General features: G+C 38.5%; 1 protein-coding gene across 8 annotated transcripts in view; it reads right to left on the bottom strand.

Annotated features, from left to right (window-relative positions):
* The window catches only part of osbpl3b (oxysterol binding protein-like 3b), a 36,920-nt gene that overhangs the window by 5,352 nt on the left and 7,504 nt on the right, over positions 1-24,064 (bottom strand). The window contains exons 2-15 of one of the 8 annotated variants that reach the window (XM_042489206.2): positions 16,032-16,183; positions 13,171-13,287; positions 12,477-12,530; positions 11,985-12,098; positions 11,567-11,731; positions 11,243-11,366; positions 9,276-9,379; positions 8,879-8,971; positions 8,638-8,797; positions 7,246-7,376; positions 5,739-5,840; positions 3,689-3,826; positions 2,935-3,028; positions 1,558-1,802 (exon numbers count right to left, since the gene is read on the bottom strand). In XM_042489206.2, coding sequence (XP_042345140.1) covers positions 1,558-1,802; positions 2,935-3,028; positions 3,689-3,826; positions 5,739-5,840; positions 7,246-7,376; positions 8,638-8,797; positions 8,879-8,971; positions 9,276-9,379; positions 11,243-11,366; positions 11,567-11,731; positions 11,985-12,098; positions 12,477-12,530; positions 13,171-13,287; positions 16,032-16,127 — 1,737 coding nt within the window. In that variant the 5' untranslated portion in view covers positions 16,128-16,183. Of the gene's footprint in view, positions 1-1,557; positions 1,803-2,934; positions 3,029-3,688; positions 3,827-5,738; positions 5,841-7,245; positions 7,377-8,637; positions 8,798-8,878; positions 8,972-9,260; positions 9,380-11,242; positions 11,367-11,566; positions 11,732-11,984; positions 12,099-12,476; positions 12,531-13,170; positions 13,288-16,031; positions 16,184-24,064 lie in introns of all 8 variants that reach the window. The other 7 variants (XM_088084174.1, XM_088084173.1, XM_042489205.2 and 4 more) reach the window with 7 other exon arrangements.

Here is a 24,064-nt window from a genome sequence, read left to right as displayed (position 1 = left end):
GCCAAAATCTCAAACACTCAACCACTCACACTAAAACAATCTAAAAAAAACAACACAATTTTGATCTTGGGGTGAACTGTCCCTTTCTAGATTTAAAAAAAAAGAGGTCACCAAAACATTGAGCTGACTGAGCTCTGTCATCATTTTAAAGTACCACATATTAATGCTTAATTCATCTCCATTTTTATTTTAATGAGCAGCGTAACTGCTTGAAAACTCCTTCACTGGTTCAACCGAGCCAAGAGAGCACTGATAATTACTTCCACATCCAAACGAGAGGCCACAGATTGAAGCTTCGACTGCTATTCATTTCACATCTACATACTATAAACGGCACTTTTGTCCTTTACAACTAGCTGACTCCACAGGCTGTATCTGTATACCTCCCACACAAAAGCGAACAAAATTTAACCAAATAACTTCAGTACTCCAAAGTCAGACAATGGAAGTGAAAGTGAAAATTATAAAAAGATGCAAATTTGTGCTGTCTTCCTGCTGGAAATCTCCAAAGATTAAGGTTTCTCCCACATGAAGTGTAATAAGCGGGGTCTGTACATGGAAAATACCTCTGCCAGCGGGCAGCTGGGGTCCCAGTCTACAGGAATAAGAGCCAGCAACAACTGATGGGTAATTCCTGGCTCCAGCAAATATTTCCACAAATGCTTGATGGTCATTCTAACCTGGCTCAGCCTTCTGTGATTGTCAAGTTAGGCTTGTAATGCGCTTTTCTTGTAATGATGGACTGTTCTAGCTTCTGACATTGCAGTTTAAGAAGAGTTTGACAGATATGCCAATTAAAAAAGACTGAAGGAGAGATATCAGTCTCAAGCCTTTGTGCTAAATTTGCAGCTAGAGCCAGCAAGCAATTAGCTTAGCATAGCATAAAGACTGAAAACAAGGGGGGGAAGTTAGCCTAATTCTGTCCAATCTAAAAAAAATCATTATTTTGTATGGATTAAAGAAACAAGATATAACATGTTAATTAGTTTTGGCCAATAAATAAAAACAATAAACGCAAGCAGACAAGTACAACTGTCCCACACCACAAATGAGCAAGCACAGCATCCAGTTCCACACCAAACAATTTCAGTGATTATTCGCGGAGCAATGATATTGACGAAGAGTGCTATTTTCTCAATACTTTAAAACTGATTTAAACTTTTGTAGTATATTGTGAAAGCAAACCATATTGATTTGTGTTTTAACACAAGATACACAGATAACAAGGAACCTGACCAAGCAGAGACGTAAGTACAAATCAAATTTCCCAAAATGTCACAACTATTCTCTTAATAAAGTAAGAAACCAATACAATATTTTTTAAGGCAACTCCTAATATAGCCTTTTCTCAATTTACATGGAACCATCACATGCACAACCAGCATTAACACTCCTTCCAACTTGCTTCTGCCAAAAAAACACACACTACCTTCAACAAGGACAACTGCTTGTGCTGAAGGAGGCCCATCAGGTGTTTAAAGTGAACATGTGATCCGAGCAAAAAGGACTCTGCCCACACACTCAAAGAACAAACAGTGAATTTGCCATCCATCTCACCATACGTTCAAAAGGGTCCTGTGTGATAGCAGCCCTGTCTAGCAGCTCGCTGTACTCCAGCTCCTCACACAGTCTCTGTAGGGTGTTGAGTGGCTCATTAAGTTGTACAGGCATCGCCACTTTGGATAGGTCTTTGCCAATGTTGTTTCTGAGGATGTTCCACAGGCTGATGGTGCTGTTGTTGGGGCTGGGTGAGGGCAGGCAGGATCTGCGCTGATAAAGGACAGTGCCTTCCTCTGCAGAGCCTGGGAACAGATGGTGTAAGAGGTCAAGACACTGATGGCTCTTTGTGTGGTGAATGCAATCAGCAAATATGTTAATTGAGTTATTGAATAAAGACTGTGTAAAAAAATTGCATAATTAAATCCATATAATCCCAGCAAGCAGTCGGCATTAAGTTGACGTCACAAAAATGTTGAACTATCACGTTAGACAGATTTCCAGTTGGAATCATATATTGTATACTGATGGACTACATTACAACTTCCAAAAAGTAAAGTCAAAACATCTCAATTGCCACTAGTGACTGGCTGCAGCATAGGTCATAAACCCCTTCAAACTAAAAGATCAGAGTTCACTTCAAAACATTTTTTCTCAAAGATGCTTTCTGTCATTTAAGGTAGTTCTCATCACCTTGATGTATGTTCAAATGTTTGATTTTTGATAAGTTTGGTTTAAATTAGTTATTTGATGATATTGCAAAAAAAGGGCAATTTCACGTCATAGCTGTGTGTGCCGATCGGTGTGCTTGCCTTCAATGGCACTGCTCAAGACTGGTCGGAAGGGTGCGTGGATGGAAAACTTGATACCGAGGAGATCGCTATTGTGCAGAGTCTGGCTCCAAATGACGTCGCAAGGGCAAGATGGCAGCAGCTTTATCTGGGATATTAAAGCTTCATTTTTTGAAAGTGAGAGTAAGTGGAGACGCATCATCCATCTTTATAAACCGTCTGTGGTTGGAATTGAATTTGGGCTGACAATATCATAAATGTCTATATAATTTCATGTTGTAAGTATGTCGACATTATGATGTTTTGCAGACATTGGGACATTTGTTTTCTATACCTTACAGCTAAATGTTATTCTACGTCAAGATAATGTTGGCATGAGACATTTGGAAGATGATGTTTTTTTTTTACTTTACACAACTGCAACAAAATATCAACGTCATCTGTCAACGGTATTCTACGTCGAATTGATGCTAGCATTTGATGTTGTCCTGACACTGAATTTTAGTCATCCAACAACACAACCTAAATTCAACGAAACCTCAATAGCTAAAGATGTTTGTGACCAGCTGGGATTACACAGAAGTCAGTATTGTTTATACACTTTAATGAATGTAGCGTCCTACTAGTTCTTTGTCCGACAGATTACCTGAATTTGGCCTGTCACTTTCCGTCTCGTTGCTGAAGTTGTCCATGGAGATGTTGTCACTAATGTCACTAATGTATGAGTCATCCTCTGATATCTAAAAAAAAAAATTCCAAACTTTAGCTCAGAGATAAATTTTTAATACCACCTGCAGAAGGGGACCGAGCAGGTCTCTTTCAACATCCTGTCACGTCAGCATAAGATCTACTGCATTAGAGATGAATGGTCCCACAGGACCTGGTGATTAATTTGCACCTCGACTTGCTGTATTTTTAGATTAAAGAAATTAACTTCCATTTTCACATTGCTTCTGCTCCAGCTGCTAACTGGTCAGGCATGCTTCATGAACACTAGAGGAGACTGAAGTGAGGGCAGACTTGTTTTCTGACACCAATCATAAATAGCTTTAAGGCAGTGTTTAGTTAAAAGGTGTTTTTTCTCTTTGCAACAGAACAGTGTCATAATTAGCTTAAAGGTTTAACAAATTTTGCAGACACGACAGATGAAGTGTCTGGCGATAATACATCATTTAAGAACCTCTGGTGGTCATTCTGTTTTAGTTTCTCTCCATTTTACCATGCAGATCTTATCATCAAACAATAGCTGCAGGAAACAAGACGAACTGCATTACATTAACAATAATTCTAAATCCATTATGCAGCCCTAAATATCAGTTTATGCCACTAGCTGATTCTGAGGTATGGACACACCAGTATATGTGCTTATGGTGACAGTTTACTGTAACTCTTGCACTCACCTCATTTTCAGAGGAACTAGCAGACAGTAAAACTTCCTGCGCATCGAAGAACTCAGACAACGACTCTGTGATTGAAGCTCTGCTCTCATTGGATACTTGGTGTACAAGGGGATGGGATTCATCAACAGAATCCTGTTTCTAGGAGACACAGTGTTCACAGCTATAATTAAGAACAAGAAAAGGGCAACATCATCACAGCCAGGAGGGGCAGCAATCACAGGGGAATTCAGAATACTGTCACAATGTGTGGATGATGAGAGTATCACAACACATAAAAATCTGTTACATAAGACACTGAAAGACAGTCACCTATGACAGGTTATATCACAGTATAAGCGTTAGAGGAGTGCACAGTATTCATTCACTGCATTATGAAATACGATTCAGTTTCATGAAAGCTTATTGATATGTATAGACAAAGTGCATGGAAGAGGTTTCTATCACAAGTTTCATCACAATACGATAAATTGATTCTTTTGAACAACAATATAATATTTGCTGCAATTTTGATTTAATTTAGTTCAGGGGCCTGTGAACGATATAAGAGCTTCAGGGATTAGTAGATTATTTGATTAGTTAAAAAAAGTAATATTAATTGGCAATCATTTTTGATAATCAGTTTATCATTTCAGTATTTTTTGAGCAGGACTATTAAACATTCTCTGGTTCCAACTTTTTAAAATTTTGAGAAATTTCTGCTTTTTTTTGTAATTTATGACAGTCAATGAAGAGTCTTTGGGGTTTTTGACTGTTGGTTTGACAAAAGAAGCAAACTGAAGGTGTCTCTTTGGGCTATGGAAAAATGTGACGAGCATTTTTTCATATATTTTTGGCAATTAATAGAGTAAATATGAGTAATCACGAGAACAATCAGCAGATTGAAAATAATTGTTATTTGCAGCCCTAATCAATATGAAACAATATCAGTAAATATCCTCATTGTTGTTTTTTTGGCTGCTTGCTAACACTGTTGGAATGTTTAGGAGGGAGGTGAACGGAAATAGTGACATAGATGTATCATGAGAATTTCACAATAAAGGCGTATCTTAAAGATGACGTTATGTATTGATGTTTTCACTTTGCATCAATAGATCATTGAATCTAAATATAAATCCAGATCTATGTATTGTTATACCTCTTGTACACAGTCTTTTTCTTTTCACTACAATGCAACTTGTTCATGTGTGCCATTTTTTTGTTTCTGTTTCACAGCCGTAAAATGGCAATATGATGAACTTCTAAAAATTTGAACATTTCAAAAATTAAACTTGTAGAAAAGGCTCATCAATTTTACAAAATATTGAAAATATCTTGTATCAGTCAAACCTATTTCAAGTGACTGTATCACGCAATACATTACTGTATTAAGTGAGTGAAGACAAACAACATGCACATTCAAAATGGACTCACAACATTAATATAATTCATCTGTAGACAATCCAAAACATTAAACTTATTATAAGAAGTAAGAAATATTTTTCACAAAACCACACATGGAAGTGTGCCCCCTCTCCATCCTTTGTTATTGCTAGGGCTGATTAATTAGCCTGCAGAAAATCTCAGAGGAGGCACATTAGTTTTGCACTGTGTGTTTAAACAAATTTCCAGGGACACGATTAATTAGATCAGCTCACACTCTCTGGTCAGCAAATCTGATTAAGAGAGCAAAGAGCTTCCTTTAGGAAGATAATAATGTGACAGGTAACAGAGTCGTCCCCTGAGCAGTGCGATACTGCGAGACATGAGACTGAGAGGAAGCACTTTCTCATATCAAATATTGGATATTTGACTTATTTGAGAAGGTCTTGTTCCCTGAAAACTTTGTAGCGAAAAAGATGTTTTCATAGTCACTGACTTTATAAAAGACAGTGGGAGAGGGGGTGAGGAGGAGAGCAACATTTGTTGAATCTGGATGAGTTGGGAAAGGACAGCTCATTCATTCTGTGGCAAATTCAGGACTGCGTGGGATGAAAATAAAGACGAGGAGATAATAATAATCATCGTGATGGTGGGGGGAAAGGGAGTAGAGTCACTGCATTCCCACACCCACCTGCACAGGGGCAATGAGATTTATTAGTGTGGGCTCTACGATGTGGGACTCGGCATGAATCTTGCACAGGCGCTCTCTCAGCTCAGAGTTCTGGGCTAAAGCCTGGAAAAATAACCAGTGTAAACATTGTTTAAAGCACACATCCAAGCAGCAATACCTTGAATACTGAAAGCTGAAATGAATTCCTGAATTAAACTGCTCATCAACACTGAATGATTTTACATAATCAAGCTTTTAAGAGATACATCAGATTTTTGGAAGTGGGATTGTATAGATTACTTATTCATACACAGTCTGTACTCTACTGCTGTAGATGGTCTACAACAAAACATATTTTAGCCATCTATTAAAAAAACATCCCAGCGAATCATTTTCGGTGTATGCTATATTGAAAGTATTTTTACTGCTTTACCTTAATTTCTGACAATGATTTCCAATTGAAAAATAAAGCTGGTAGACTACTCTTTTCCAAGCCAGACTCCATTAATAATAATTTAACATCACTGAACACAGGAGCTGCTGGTCCTCCGCTGCCTTGATTGATTTCTTTGTTTGCGTTGTGTGACTTTGGCGTCTAAAAGGGTTTGTTCAGATTAATCAAAGTTACACAATAACACAAACTAACCACTAATTTAACTAGTGGTAGATCAGAGGTTCCTGTATTCAGCACGTTAAAATTTCTGTTTTTCTCAATGGAGTCTGTCAGCTTTGATCAGAGCATAGATGTAGAATTAAAGCCATTAGCAGCTTCCCTGTCAGAACGGGCTGTTTGATAAAGAGGTAAAGTGCTGAAAATACTCTCAACATACTGTACAGTTAAACTGATATTGTTTTTTTTAGGTGGCTAAAATATGTTTGGTAGCTGACTCCTTCACAGCAGAACATTGCTTAGCTTCTGTGTCGGAATTCTGCTTGCTTCTCCCAACTGGGGGCGTGCCGACTGACTATCTACCGTATGTAATATACTGGCAGTGAATAAGTACTTCATACAACCCCACTTCACAAAATCTGAACTATCCCTTTAGACATGTGATTTACCTTTATTTTAGAGACGTGTATGTGTCATCACTGCAGACATCAGGCAGGAATCCACAGGAGTCCAAACTATATTACTCACCCATTTCTGACTGTATGTGAGGTAAAGTATGTAGAAGCTAAGACCGATCAGGATATTTAAAGTCAAAGAAATGCGTTGGTGTAGGGAGCACAGAAGATCTAATGTGGTTAAAGAAGTCAGCATGACAATGAGTGTATGAAACAGAAAATAGACTGAGCCTCTGGGTGGGAGGCAGCAGCCACAGGAAACCTGACTGTTGAACACGGTCATGTTCAGGTAGGCAGACATCACACCAGCAGCTAGTAATCCCTCTAAGAGGCTCGACAATGTGTCACGCTTGACAAATGGTGTGGGAGGACGTGGCTTCTGAGGGGAGTGTAGAAGTCAAAAAGAAAGTGGAATACCTAACTTATTTCTATCGACTGCGTTTGTCTGTGTTATTTCACGTACCGTTGACAGTGCGTTCTTCAAACCGACAACCTGCGGTGAGGTAGGGGGAATTGCTTCGTGGTCCGCACATTGTTTCAATCTCTCTCTCTCAGATGTTAGTGAACTCAGGGCTGTCTTCATAGTCGCATGCACTGTAGCAACAAAAGGGAAAGAGGGAAGCTTCATCTGCAAAGCAATTTGCAGTTATTTCAGAGCTATGCAAAACCGGTCACGGTAGATCTAGCAACAGTCTGTAACACATCACGCTTCTAATAAAATGGAACAAATGGGAATTTTGATTATCTCCTTTTGCGAAGCAAGCCACAATCTTTGTTTTACGATGTTCATTTTACCACGCACTTCTCAATAGGTGCTCAGGGGAAGCAACATAATTGAAAAGCGCTGACAGTGTTAATACATCACTGTATTACATTAACCCCAACGCACATCCTTAGCTTATTATTTTGAATGTACACAAAAGAGACAACTGAAATGTCAGCAGAATCGACAGCTGTTCCCTGTGGAAACTTTAAACCAATTTGACAGAAAAAGTGATGGCATTATGTAAAACATAAATCATTCTCATTATGTCATGTAAAGTACCAGGTATCTGAACATTTAAATAAGGAGTGGCGGAAAACTAATTAAAGCCCCTATTTGCAAAGCTTTGTGGTTTAGGAATTATAAACTTCTCACTAAGCAACAGCTAGAGAACATGCTGACTGGGTACCTCATCAAAATCCTAATGAATGTAAACTGAGACAAACTGTTTATCAGTAATTAACAGCTACCATGGTTGCACTATTGTCACATCCATTTGTTAAAACAACAACACCATGCCAGTCCTGTGCCTTACATGCAAATAAGACAGCAGGCAAACAGATTCATGTGCACTTGTTGAGTTTTTCTTTGCTTGTAAGTATCTTTAAAATCCGGAATCAATTGGACATCTTTATCAAAATCTAAAGTATTATTTAACTAGAATTAGCAGCTCACATTTGTATGCCTCTGTGAACTACTGAAGTTGTACTTACAATTTAAATCCATGCCTGTAAAAACATAGATGCTTCACACACATCTTCCCTCTGGCAGCACCGAAGATCTGAACCATCACCACAGTTTCATCAGTTCATAGCTGAGTCCAAGTGAATGTTTGTGCCAAATTTAAAGAAATTTCTTTACAGTGTTCTTTAGATATTGTGTTCATAAGAATAAAATGGACGCAAGGTTACAGTGACTTTGATATAATACTAAAGTCCAATCAGTTTACCCTTGAGTCCAAGTGGACATTTGTGCCAAATTTGAAAAAAAAAAATCCTGTTCATATCCTGTTCATGAGAATGGTATGTACAGATGGACAGATAACCCGAAAATGTGTATGTTGTTGTGCAGAGGTATACAAATTTTACTCACAGTTGTTGGCAATACGGCAGAAGTCCTCCTGCAGCTTGGCCACATCAAAAGTGGAATCCAGGGATTCGGTGTCGGCCTTGTCATTGGCAAGTGCGGCGGTGGAAAGGTTGGGGTTTGAGGCGTGGAGGCGGATAGAGCCGGCAGAGATGCAGCTGGGTACCTACAGTAGAGCAGGAGGAGGAGAGCTTGAAGGGACTCGTACTAAAAAAGATGAAATATAGTCACACTTCATTGCCACTACCTGCAGAGTTGTTTTGACATCTTTGTTGTAGTTTTTACTGCGCCACTTCCTTGGTAGTCTTTTTTCCTTTTTGGGGCTGTCAAATGTAGATGCCTATTGAACACAAAGTAAGACTGATGGCACATTTAAGAGGCTTTTTATAGGAAATGATTTCATGGCTGACAGTGAGGTTGTATTCTATATTTAGTAGGAAATGGCTCAAGGGCAACAAAAAATATGAGCAGAAAGAAATGATAAAAGACAAAACAAGACAGGTTACTTTGCATAAGATTCCGAGTCATCTAGTATTTTGGATGTGATTAGGTTCATTTACAACACAGTTTCCCAGAAATGCAATTCTTATGAATAAACCTGCCCTACTTGCAAAAGTGAAATTACTTACGTATAACGTGCTGACCTGTAGTGCCTGGATAGATGGAGCAGAGTAGGTACGGTGCAGGACTTCCATACTCTGAAGCAGGTGGCTGAGCTCCAGCAGGTAGGCCTCACACACTGACAAATCTGTTGATAGAAAGAAAAAGATCCACAGATAAGATGATTAAGAAGCAGGTCAGCAAGTCAGCAACTCCAGATTTCCCAGGGTGACTTGGGCTCTACGTATGCTCAAAGAGTTACTGTTACAATGTATACTTGCTTACTTAGACTCCATTAAGATGGCAATGCTTTAAAATGTACATTTCCCTCAATATGGGGATGCTTTTGCATCATGTGAGACTCACATACTTGTGCCACAGACAGCCAGCAGAAAGCTCACTGCAGGAAGCATAAACAGATATATTTAGGTATCTGAATATGAATTTGAATAAGGAATGGCAAAGAGCTAAACTTCTGTTTATGAATGTATGCTCAAGAATTTTTGTTTCCAAGCTTCCTGGTTTAGAAAAGTGCAACTTCTGACTTAACATCTAAAGTAAATGCTGACAGAGCACATCATTAGAATCCTAATGAACAAAAAATGAAACAGTTTTCATCGTCAACATCATCCTGTCTTTATAAACAAAACCTTGCCAGTCCTTTCTTACTTGCAAATGAGACAGCAGGCAGACACAGTTATTGGTGTTAACTGAAGTATTGGACAAATAAAAAAGTTCAACTCACCAAGGTTGGAGCTCCTGCCTATCTCCTTGCCAATAGCAACTTGACTGTGACTAAGAGGCTCTTAATAGAGCAAGAAGCTTCATGCACACTGAATAATAGAAACCTCCCTTTGGGTTTAATTTTATTGATATTTTGTTCATAGGTCTCTAAAAAACAGAAATTAGGGCATTCTTTTACTATGGCCCATTTTAGTCTGGAAACTTTTAGAAAGTCACATATTTAGATAAATGTACTGATACAATATTTTCAGTAAAAGAACACTGGCATTGTCATTTTCATTAACACATGCCTTTTCCATCACAGTAAACAAAGTGGTGAAAATGACTGTTGTGGACAGAACTAGCTTGCCAATGTCCATTTTAGCTTTAGCAATAAATAAATAACAAAAATATCCAATATATATTTTTTGTTATTATTTGTACATTCAAAGGAATTTGAGCCATTAACAAAAAATATCTGATTTCTCCTAATTCAGTCACCCCTATGGAGCCAACTGTCAGTGCTTTTCTGTCACATGCCTGTTGCTTGAGTCATCTAGTATACAAACTCTAAAAACACCTCCCTAAATTTACATTTTTATACAGTGTAGTGGAAATGTCAGCTACCCAATGGGACAGGTGTTCTTTTCATAAAAATCAATGTATCTGAATATATCTCACAGCAGTTGGTAAATTTCATTAAAATTGGTGTTTATGTGTCATTTGTATTTGACAGTAAGTTAGATCAATATTAAATTCAAAAATTAAGCAGGGTTGAATACCCCCAATCAGCCTCACAGACAAAGGAAATATAGTAAAACCCACATGTAAAAGGTCAGTTTTTATATAATATAAATAATAACTGATCTATCATTTATTTTTTGTAAGTTTCTTTTGCTGTCAAGTTAGTGTTACAAAAAAACTTGAAAGAAAGTTGTCAGATGCATATCGCATAGTTGCAAGGCTATCCAAAAAACAGCGTAAATGAGGAAAGAACACAATAATCCCAGTAGCTGAGCAATCACCCAGTTACAACAATTTTTATCATCCAACTTGAAATGTATCCATCTATCCACCAGTACAAGAATGTATCTTATAGCTTAATAAAAGTGTGTGCATTATCTCTGTATCGAAAACCTAGATTTCACCAAATATAAACCAAAACTTCTAAGCATGTTTTAATTTTGCTTACAAACCAAGACAGAAGGGAAGCCACATAAACTGGTACAGAGACATCAGTATGGTAATGACTGTGTAGAAAGAATGAGGGACAACTCCACTGTCTCACCTTTGGAGCATTTGTCCATGTCGTCAGATGACTGGAGCCAGGCTGCTACTTTGGCCTGGCTGTTGCAGTTAAAAGGAAAGGCTCCTGCAGAATGCACTGTGGACTGCCTTCGTATGGGCATGCACTGCAAGAGCAAACACACCCAAAGGTCAGTCCAATAACAATTTTGCTTCCTTCCGTCCTTCCTTCTATAATAGACAGACTTCAGTAATTATTGTAGATTAAATAATGATATGCATGAGTAGAAGCAAAGCAGAAAGCATTTACTACTTTTAACAGACCACATAGTTTTCAATAACAGTGCGCTGTGGTGCACAGGTATACCTTTCTGATAGAGGCACTCTCTGCAATGCTAGGGGAGTTGGGGGAGGGGTAGTGCGGATAGTAGAAGGACTTCTCGGCAGGGTACATGGCAATCTCATTTTGCCGATAGAGCCGATGGTGACGCAGCTTGGAAACCCATTCGTCAAACAGCTCCTGTGACTTAATCTGCAAAGCAGATACCACAATCAGAAATCAGCACAAGGTGAAAAAGGCGTGAAGGTGAAAAAGCTCACACATACAGGTACTGTAATTCTCCCTCACTCACATACAGAACACAAGGTCATTTTAAAGACATTTCAATGTTAGCATCTGTTCCAGGAAGGGAAGGCAGAAGGGAATATTCTGAATAATCCATGTTTAACATCACTTCCTGTAAATCTGTAGGGAACACTTCATATTCATTAGCCTTGCGGTTTACCTTCAGGTGATAGATGTTTTCCTCAGCATCAAGATCGATGCACTTGGCTTTTTTCTTAATGGCCATGACAGAGAGACCCACGTCAATGCAGCCATGCAGTTTCCCCTTCTCAATCTGCAGGGCAACACACACTGTTGGGAATATTTTGTACTGTTTTTTTTTACCACAAATGCAATCTGATGCTGTTCAGCTCTATAAGCACTATTATCCTTATAATCCTTTCACTGGCTCCCACAACCCTGGTCAAGCTGAGTCTCTGCATGGGTGATATATAATTATGTGAGATTGGCAGGTGCAGAGCACTTTGTGATTCCTATCAATGACAATGAGATTGTGAGGGAATGAGGGCCTTTTGTATCTACGGGCACAGACAGATATTCTAGGAAAGACAGCAAGCAGCAGTGCCACAAGACCCAAAATGTCCTTTGTATTCTTCTGTAACAAACAAACAAACAACCACGCAATATGCAGCCAGCAGGCTTCTGTACTCACATCAGCACTGCACTTTCCATACTTGAGGATGCCCTTGTCCAGGAAGAAGTATCTCTGTAGGGAGAAGGGAGGACAATGAGTAAATGAGATGCAGCCGGGATGATATGCAACATCCCTGTCAGTGAGTCAGAAGCCACTATTATGACTCACTGATCATGACAGAGTCTGTCTCTTGTTAATGTATCTTGTTAATGTCTCTGCAGTGAGATGTTTGTCATCCCAGGCTCCCGACTTGCATCTTGTCTGCCTTTATTACTCTTACCCCAACTCTGTTGCAATCCTTCTCCTCTACTCTCTTTGTAAATCTGACTCCTGGTGCTCCGTTGAAAGCGCAAAGACCTGAAAAGCTCTGACTGTGAGTCAATACTAAATGTATATAGCTCTATTAACCAACAGGCCATCAGCTAATGCATCTGAGAGGAACACTAAGATATCTAGCTAGTATCATCCCAGTGAAAGCTTTCAGACGGAGCGTAAACAGTCATTAAACAAGGTCACATGTGACTCTGCTGCATAAGTTCATTCAATTATTTTAAAACCCAAATGACTAACATCAGCAGATTTTTCAGGAAAGGGACCTGGAAAGCACAGGGTAAGACCAGGTAATGGAAGTGACGTTAAGCTGAAACACGTCATGATGTTGATCACTCTGATCTCTGAGACAGACAAGTGTGAGGGAAAGGGGGTCATTTACCTTATGCCAACCCTTCATGGGCCACTTTCTCCTCTTGAGCATGTAGCCCTCCTGTTTTTGGGGCTCCAGAACATTGCTGAAGCCTCCACGCAAGCCCTCAACTATTTCCCAGCTGTCCTGTGGGCACAGATGGTTTGTGAGAACTCTGAGATGGCAAATAGACATTAGCAGACACTCAGCATGTGCACACACATGCAGATCAAAGTTGCAGGGAGGTTTGGCAAGACAAAACTAATGAATCATACACACAGCAGAGTCAAGGTCTGAGTCAAAAGCAAACAGCAAATTGTGGTTGTTTCGATTTTTCAGTCTCTCCCTCAATGTAGTGTCAGTCAGTCAGTGGGAGGATGTGGGAGTGGAAGAAGAGCTTTATTGCTGATGGAAAATGCAGCCCGGTGAGGTTTCGTGTCCAGCATGGAGCTTCACACACTGCTTTTACCTCATGGTCCCATTTACAAAATTAGCTTACCTGTCAAATCTAAACTTTTCCCAATAATCATTTCCTGACTGAGATTAGAACGCTCAAATCCAAATCCGCCGGCAAATACAGAGATTAAGGTGAAATTTCATCATAGACTAATCCAGATAGCTCTGTCATGTACTTCAGCGGTGAGAGTTCCAGGAAGGCAGCAGTATAAACACGGGGTTTTGTAACATATTTGTGGACACAGAGGATTGCATTATATGTGGTTCCTATCACTTTTAGTTTCTATAAGCGCAGTATCGCTTAGCTTTTAAAAACAGGTGTGTAATGTATTTTTTGGCTGTAGAAGGAGTGTATAAAAGTTTGGAAAAATAACCCCTGAAGATGCCTTCAGAGTTATCTTTCCTTGGACTTGGAGATTATCAGTGGGGGGGGGGGTGCATCCGCCTTGTAATGAAAATCATCAAAATCCACCTTCACAGTGGAATATGACAGGCAAGTTGAAAAAAATCTAGAAAATGGATTGCCTTGAAAAATATAAATAAATATAGCTATTAATCTGAATTTATGTGTACTCTATATCTATATATCTATATATCTATATCTCCGCCTTGTAATGAATATCATCAAAATCCACCTTCACAGTGGAATATGACAAGTTGAAAAAAATCTAGAAAATGGATTGCCTTGAAAAATATAAGTAAATATAGCTATTAATCTGAATGTATGTGTACTCTATATCTAATTGTTAAATTTACTTAAAATTTAGTTGTATTTATTTAACGTTGTGAAGTTGTTGCAACTTAAAAATGACAAGTTCAATTAAATAAATCTTTTTAAGTTTTGGCAGAGCCAAAAATGCCTGTAGTAGCCTGTTTTATGATCATAAACTTCATAGATGTATCCAAGTGAGACAAAAGCTCAGGATCACGTTCACATCACATCACAGCTCTCCAGAGGCACTTTGGGTTCTTGGCAGAGGTTTGAGGTGACTCTGTGTTTGTTATCTCAGTGTGCCCCTGAATATTCAAGTGTACAACAGTTCTGGCTAAACAAACTGTATCAGTCAGAGAGGCTGACTGCTGGAGGTGAGGCCGTCTAAAATAAACTCATTTCTGTAGGAGGCTGGGGGGGGGGCGTGGCTTGTGGGTTGTTCTGTCACTGTCCCTGAGCGCTCGTCACGGTTCCCACTGACACAGTCACACTGTGAGTCATTGTCACACACTGCCCGGGCATTTTTCTTCAAGGTCGAGGGACACTTTCAGAAACAAAGTAGAGACATAACTGACAAGAAGACATGTCTGGTTACAGGGATGGCTCTCAGCAGGAGAAAACTGTAAATAAAAAATGTTTCCAAAGTTGTCTAAGATAGTGTATGCCCTGCTGCGTCTTCAAGACCGCTCTGTGTAGAAACATAGCACAAACTCAAGAAAACAAATTACAAAAAAAAATGTATAAATGACGATTTGTGGTTAAGAGGGTGTTATGGGTTCCAGTAAGTTACTCCATTGAGCCAAGAAGTAGTCCAGCACAACTTTTTGTACAAATGGAATAAACTATGTAAAATGGATCAAGATAAGCTTCAGGGTTGTTTCCCCCTGTCCCCAGTCTTTATGCTAAGCTATGCTAATGGTTTCTTCATATTTACTTTATATTCCTTTACTGTGAGTGTTATGTTTTATGAGTTTTGAAACAGCCATTTTGTGTAAATATTTATTTCTTTGTTTGTTTGTTTGTCCAGAGGTGCTCTGTGAATTAAAACCCTTTTTCAGCCTCTGTTTTTGTTGTGACTCTAAAGTGATGGACCACTAGTGTCTGTGTGTCCTGTGGGCAGGACCAGAGTGAAACTTTATTACTTTCATTTCCAAACAGAAAAGCTGTTGTGGGTAATGAAGAATCAATGAGTGCTGCCTGCAGATATAAACACACGAGGCAAATGCAACAACAGTCTGTTCATGCTGCTAATATCTTCCCTAATTTGTGTGTGAGAACAATACCTTTGAGGAAATTGTTGCAAATTTGCATTTTAAAAATTCAGAGACTTAACACAGACACAGACTCTAAATTTGGAGAAAATGCAGAGGTCTGAGACTGAGGCAGGGAGAAAGTCGTTCTCATCTTGGCAGCGGTTAGTCCTTGTTTTGAAGATTTAGGATGCAAGCGGAGCTCAGTTGAGGCTGTCTCCTCTGGCTTGCACTTACACAGAGCCAAATAGAGCCATGCAAAAATTCTCTCAGAAAATTGCAGGGCCTATTAGCAGAAGTTTATGCGGTTAAGGCATTTACTGTCAGGTCATTCTCTTCCCATGACACAGAGAGCTCCCTGAGGACTGGCAGTTGCTTTTTTTGCAATACACAAACTGTATAATCAGAAAAAATAAGAATCTTCAGAAGCTAATAGCTCAAAGTTATCAAGTGTAATCGCTGTTGTGTGTTACCTGTCGGCTGTCAAGTTTGGAGGAGGAGCTGCTGTTGCTGCGTGACACGGAGTATATCTTCTGCGACATGGCTGAACTGCGCTCCTCTGAGCACATCTCACTGCAGACCGGCCAGTGCAGGCTAAGGCTGGAGTACCAGGAACATTCCTCTACTAAGAGCAGATGGGGTGGAGATGGGGTCAGGAGGAGAGAGGGTGGAGACAAAGATTCTTAAGAGGCGAGCCCTTTAAAAGCCTTTTAGCTGTGTCTCACTGAAAAATGCATTAGGTTATTTGGAGCGATTAGTTCTACCATCTTGACGTAGCAAAATATGGGACGTAATGAAAAAAGCTGCACAGAAGAGTTCTCAACATAAGCAAATGAAATTGACAGAGAAGACGGGAGGACATAAATTGGTCTGTGATAAGAGTTTAGACCGCAGGTTTGAATAATTAATATCTCACCCCTTACAGACAGTGATGGATGTCAGCATTTAAGGATCATATGAATCTAAAGCATCAACTAGAGGTACTATGTATGTACAACAGTGTTTGAAGACATAGTCCCAGCAGCACACATCAAAGGGGAAGCCACAAAAATTGGGGACACGGTGCCTGAAAAATATAAATATAGCTAGGCAAAATGCCTAGTTGACAAAACTTGTTCCAAAATGAAAGCGAATTTTGAAGTTGGCTGTTACTTTCTCTGTTCCTGACAAGCACTGAAGGAGAGGATAGTAATAAGAGGAGCACAGAGTTGGCCTGTTTTCTGGTGGTCAGGTACGTGCAGGTGGTTCGCTTAGTTAGCCTTTAAAGTATTGGCTTTTTCATTATAACAAATTTAATATTCCCCCAAGAGTAGCCTACAGTAGCTTGCAATATTTAAAAGCAGTGTAGGAAGGAAGCCCCAAGTTTAAAGTTGTGTTTACAGACAATAACTGACAATTCCTGCATTGTATAACTTTTATCTGCCTACAGTCATAGAATAAATGTAGGAGTAGAAACTATAGCGTTTTCCTCTTAATTGTAAAGGAGTAGAAGTATAAAGTAGCATAATATTGACAATACACATTTAAGAACAAGGTCTTCAAAGTTGTGGCCTCACTCACTATGCATCAGCTCTTTCTGAGGTGGGATTTCAACCCATGGTTCAGCATTTCAGACCTCAATCACAGCTCAGTGACAAAGGAATAAAAGGCAAGCATCACATGTAAAGATGCAGTGAGATGTGAGACAATCAGTGAAATGAATATTGTCACTTCAACAGAGTGTGAAAATAACTAGGCCTCTTAAGGAAATGGCAACCCTCAGTCAACTGCCACACTTCACATGGAGTAATTAACATTATGCGCCCGGTCTACCACGTCAGCACAGGGAGCCACATTTTGCTAATGCACTGCGAGCGGCACTTTGTCATAGTATGGAAAGCTGATAAACAAGCAGGCACGATGTGTAAATCATCTTGGTCCACGTGGGAACAGGCAGTATGTCATTAGCTTAGCTTAACTAGGGATGCACAGAGGTACTGAGTGTGTGGACCATTAGGTTTGAGATCATTGCTGCATTAAATAGCCATCTGTTAAACTAACAGACAATGCCATGATTATACTACAGTCTGAAATTGAAAACTTTTTATCAAAGTAGTATCTGTTTCCCCTTTTTATGGCTAATATATATTCTCAAGTATTCATTAGGTCTTTTGTTTGAATTTAAAAAGAACATTTTCCCCAAATTAATATATCTATGCAGCATCCAGCATAACATAATTTAACTGTAATTTATATTCATAACAGATTCATCTTTTTTTCTATTAATTTATAAATAATGTAATGTATTAAATTTAGAAAGTCGAAGTGCCCACCATAGCCCAACGTGACATCTACTGTTTGCTTGTTTTGTTAAAACAATGAAACCCAAATGAGTTAAATTTACAACATAAAACAGAGAAAAACAGCAAATTCTAACACTGGAGAAACTGTTATGTTTGGCAAATGTTGTGAATATTTGCTTGAGAAAGCATAAAACAGTATTCAATTTTATTATTGATTAACTTCCTCATTCCTCTAATTGACTTATTTGTTTTTGCACCAGTAAAATATAACAAATGACTTCAATGACAAACTTCAGTGATGTTTTGAATTTATTTTTTTTCTAATTATACTTTCCCTAGAACAAAAAATGTAAACATTGAGTAGGACTACAGAATTTTGTTAAAACATGACCTTATGTGATCATATTATTCCCTGTATTGTGTCAGTTTCACTGAAAGTTGAAAAATGTTCCAATGAAACAAATAATTAGCCAGTCCAAGAAACCACATGGCACATTCTACTACAAGTACATATAAATTTGTAAAAATATAGTACAATGCTGAGGCACTATCTCCCATGACAACTGAGCAAAATCCATCTTTTTTAATGAAGACTCCAAAAGCTCCAAAAGATCATAATAAGTTGATTTTTCTGTTTTTTTTTTTTAAATATTTTTTTCATTTTCTTTCTGCCACTAAAAACTATAAGATAATCATACAGACTGTTTATGCAGCTCGTACTAAATCACACACACCGCTTGTTGACAACCACTTTGAGGCAGCAGCAAGGTTAATCACATTACCTGCACTGTATCTGCACGCTTTGTATAATGGCCACAGCCTCTCATGTTGGACAGACAAATCCACAGTCATGTGAAACCTTCATGGTTCAGCCAAACTTACACCACTGCTCTGTCTGTGGACCGCAGGCTGCAGTTAACACTGACAGAGCCTGACACCAAAGGGCAGCCACAACAATGGATCAAAGTGGCAGAACACACAAAAGGAATCCCTCAATATAGCACATATTGTGCATTTTGTTAGCTCAAACGAACCAGAACAGACATTGACAGTCATGAGTAATCTATCTATCTATCTATCTATCTATCTAATCCTACCTTTCCATCTCATATGATTTATTCATCCATTTTCCACTGATCACACCAGCTACGCGTAGGTCTATCACACCGTCACCCTTGAGGGCACCCTCTCATCTGACACAACAACACCACTTCTGGGGCTTTCATTGCTGTGAGGGCAGTATTAGACATCACCGCTCCAGTAATTACCCTTTCTCACTGAAGAATACACAGCCTGTGATGGCAATGAAGAAATGCAGTAAATGATTGCAATAAAATTGTATTAGATTACAGGGGAGTGGTGCTGCTGGGGTTGGGGTTACTGTTAGTATGGATTTTTACTCCTCCTGACAGTTGTAACCTTCGTTTACAGACTAAAAAACACCAGTAAACAGAGAATATGACAGGAAAACAGTGTAGTCTAACATGAAGACAGTGCAAGTCTCACATAAGTAGTTTTGGCTCATGCTAATGAGCAGCACAGCCATGTTTGAGACCACAGCGTGGTGAAAAGAGCGACAGGCAGTGAGTGCTGAGTGTGTTTGTCCAGTGGTCAAACATACAGAGTGGATCGCATGAACACTGACAGTGACTGAGGACAAAAGATAAATACGAGCCAGAGGTAAAGTTCTACTGTCATCAAGATGGCCTCCCTTTTATGTATGAGCGCATGAACACAAAAAGACACATGGACATATGTGTAGTGCACATGAACCCAAATATAAATGAGCAAATGCAATGTTTTGGGATCAGGAGAGGTAATACAACAGAGGCAGACAGTTGTTTCTTTTATCAAAGCTTGTGGCCATAAAATCAAAAAAGCAATAGAAATATAGAGCTGCTCACCAACTGCTGACTGCTGTATTTGAATAGAGGAGTCTTATGTAATAAAAATGGTGCTGACCTTTACAAAGAATGATTGTGATTCATGTGTTTCATTAAAACTATATATACCAGTATGGACAAAATCCACATCATGATAAACGTCATAGCAACATAGAAGAAAAAGTCAAATCCATATTCATTACTTTGAGTAACTGGTAAAGCAATTTTTAGTGGACAATGGCTAAATCATTTTCACAGAATAAACCGTATCCTCTCTATTTTTTACACCATGAATTATTTAAAATCTAATGGTAGCAAAAAAAAAAATTATGAAGATATTAAAGTATTAAAATATTAAAGGACGTGGCATTAATTTACATTAGAGTTGCAACGTTTAATCAATGACTTGCCAAGTATTAAAATAATCCACAACTGATGTGATAATTGATTAATTGGTTTTAGTAAAAATATGCTTATTCCAGCTTCTTAGAAAGTGAATATTTTGTGGTTTCTTTACTAAACATGAAAGTAGCAGAATAATTTTATTGTGACAAATTTAAAGACATTTACAGCATAAATTGATGCAGAAAATGAAAAAAAGAAATGGGGCAAATCACCATAATGCAAAAAAATAAAGTGTTTGTTGCTCAAATTTTTCTGGCAGAGCACCCCCCTTTGTGTCCCTCCACCATTGTTAAAACAAAATCCTAAACCCTTCCTCCTCTATGACAGTAAAAATAATACCATCAATGAAACAAGACATTTGGGATGTCCTATTAGGCTTTGAGAAACACTGATTGACATTTTACACCATTTTCTGACATCTTATAGACCAAACAACAAACTGGTTAATTGACAAAAAATAACCAACAGAGCCCGTTTCTACATCTCCTCATTAAGTGTAAGTTCTCTGAGTGACTAACTGGAGCTCAGTCTATTTGTAGTATAATATAAGAGCTCATGTAAATCAATAGTTTGCAGGCCATGCTACACCCTGTAATCTGTCTGTTAAGGAAACATATATATATATATATACGCACAGGTGTTCTTTTCAAAGTGTCTCTTACATAATATGCTAAACAAGACGTGCAGAGAGGTGATAGACATCTGTTGAATATTCCAGTAAAGTGTGGGTGGATAGAACCCACATCTGTTCTATAATGAGAAACCAGCGTGACACTTGGAGGAGGCAGATGTGTAACTAGCAGGAGCTTTAAACTTATACTGTTTAACAGTTATTAGCAGAATTGTCATCTTAATGGAGAACCTCCATCTGATCCCCTGACAGTGAAAAAAAAAAGCATCCACAAAGGTTCAACCTCTCTGAGGAGGCAGTGTCAAAGTATCACAGCATGCAGGGCTTCAGGTGGCTCAGTGGATAAAGCAGGTGCCCCATATTTGAAGGCAGTGTCCTTGCTGCAGTGGCTGTGGATTCGATTCCGGGTTGCAGTCCTTTGCTGAATGTCATCCCCTCTCTCTCCCCCTTTCATGCTAGCAATCTCCTGTCCTATCTAATACAGGCAAAAAATGCCCCCCCCCCCACAGCAAGCACATATTCTTTTTTAGGGCTTTATGGATGGCAGTGCTGGCATGCTGGTTGGTTGATCCAGACTGAAATATCTAAACATGTACTGGATGGATTCCCATGAAATTTTGTACAGACATTTATGGTTCACAGAGGATGAACCCGAGTGGCTTTAGTGATCCTCTGACTTTTCCTTTAGTGCCACCATGAAGTTAATATTTGGTATTTTAAGCATAATATTTTGATTATTGCCATGAAAATTAATATAGACAGTCATGTCTCATTTAGGATGAATTGTTTCTTTCGTGATCCCCTGACTTTGAACTAGTGCCACTTGCAGGTCAACATTTTTAATTTATGCCCAAATACCTTCAAGACTAATGACATTCTTGTCAACGTCAAACTTGTTTATGCCAATTATCATATGTAAGCATGCTAACAGACAAAACTAAGATGCTGACTATGGTAAATGTTTTACCTGCTAAACATCAACATGTCATGTCACTGAGAACATGTTGCCATGCATATGTTAGCATTTAGCTCAAAGCACCACTGCGCCCGAGTGCAGCTCTCACAGAGCATGGCAGTAACCCTGTCTCCTCAAAATCAAATTTGTATGTAATTAAACTGCTTTCTTATTACTTCATTATGACAACATAATCACTGCCTGGATGATATTTTGAGTAGAGCTGTCAGCATTAACGCATTTTTAGAAGGTCCGTACATAACACATTAATTCTTTTTTTATGGCGTTAACTGCCAGCTGATATTCTGCTGTTCCGGGGTAGGTTTAAAACTAGAGTGATGATATTGGTCTCATACCAAACTAGACAACCAAAGTTGTACCAACCATGCCAGAAAGGGGAGCTAAATAATGCTCCAAAGTTAGGTTGAATTTTGGAAATGGAAAACCAGCATAGTCATATCCAAATAAAAAAATGGGTTCTATGGGAACCTCCGTCATATGTAGGCAACAAAAGCACTTTGGTTAAGGTTAGGAAAAGATTGTGATTTTGGTATAAATAAAATTGCCAAATTAGTTAATTAGCAGCATTTCTTCAATATATTAATGGAAAATGTAATTTGCATTATATTTCTTTACAAATGTATTTGCTGTTTCAAATCAGTTTTAATTTCTAGGAGACAGGGATAATATGTTTTAGGGGTGTTTTTTTGTCTTTTATTAGATAGTACGCAGTTATAGAGCAGACACGAAATGAAAGAGAGAAATGGGGGATCCCATGCCATTTGTCTTGCTACCAGCGATTATTATTTTTGGTCTATAAAATGTCAGAAAATTGTGAACAATACACTACAAACCATGTGAAATCTTAATTTATTGTTGCCTGTTTAGCATTCTGAAACAGTATATCACGAAAGCTATGAATACTCACAATGGAGAAACTAGAACCAGTTGATACTTGAGATATTATTTTCAAAATAGTTGCCAGCTAATTTTTCGTCAATCAGCTAATCATTTCAACAAGTTCTCACCACAATAAATCATGTAATTCAAATATACAATGAGTAAATTGTCCTGTTGCAAAAATTCACTTAAAATATCTGGCAGGTGCCGACAAAACACACATCATTAGCTGCTGACATGTTTGAATTTTAAAATTCGTATGCCAGGTTATGTTACTTTAAGGCATTTCATACAACTGTCAACAAATCCAGTGATGGCTTTAGATCTAAGCTGAAGTTATAGATGGCTTAATGTCCTTTTAAACTTCACTAACTAGATTGACAGAAGCTGAAAACCCTGTATTACATTGTCCAGTCCATGTAACAGACGTTCCTCTGTCCTGTCACTGTCTCCAGAGTCTGCCAAAGGGCTGAGGAGTCTAACAGGCTCTCAGTTATCATTAGGATGTGACTCACCAGAATAAACGTCTCATGGTTGAACCCCCACAGTGCAGCGCTCTCAGGAAATAGAGTCCCGCTTGCAAAAAAGAAGTTGGGCTGGAACGTACTCTTGAACACACTCCCACTACTCATAAATATGAAGTGAAAGTAGTTAACTAACTCAATTTAGAGAAGACACAGTACTGCTGGTGTCCAGTAATGACAAGTGAGAGAAAGTAAAGCTGCACTGGAGGTAGGCGTGGTAATATAGGTAGAATATTGACTTCTACTCAGCTGATAAGAAGATATTTAGATAACCTTTAAAAACATAGAAATTTGCATAATGTCTTAAATAACATTTCATGTGGAAAACTAAACTGTGAGAGTTGAATTATATTTCATTTCTAAACCATGAAAGCAGTTTCTCTGTTTATAGTGCATATGTTTATAAAATAGCCAATGTTTATGCATAAAGCGAACAAAGCTGCAGGACATACTTTATATGAAAAAATATTTTTTATTAGATCTAATTTAATTTCCCTTGATGTGTGACGGCCTGGTTTGATGGAACTAAATTATCTAAATTGAAGAAAATCAATGTTGGTTTAAAATTGCAGCGAAAGGCAAAAATGCTTGGAGTTCCTCCCTGGTCTGTTCAGCTCTGCAACAATCAGTATAAACTTGACAAAACAAATAACCTCTGCAATCACCAAACACCTAACATGGTGTTATGGCAACCAGCTTATCTCCACAGTCCACCAGCGATTCTCTGACAGATCATTCCTCTCAATACAAAGCTAGCAACAAAGCAAACTGGTAACTCTGATGAGGCAAGTCATTTACCTTTCCTGTAACACTGACATCCATCCCTCTGGATAAACCCAAATCAGTTTGTGTCAGCACACACATTTGTCCTGTTTGCTTTGGAAACAATGCAGTCATTAAGGACATTTTCTGATAGCTGCTACCCA

The sequence above is a fragment of the Plectropomus leopardus genome, chromosome 11 (assembly GCF_026936395.1).
Source record: "Plectropomus leopardus strain MGB_pleo_1.0 chromosome 11, ASM2693639v1, whole genome shotgun sequence".
In the NCBI taxonomy this organism is placed as follows: Eukaryota; Metazoa; Chordata; class Actinopteri; order Perciformes; family Serranidae; genus Plectropomus; species Plectropomus leopardus.
This window is presented reverse-complemented; position numbering and strand designations above follow the sequence as displayed.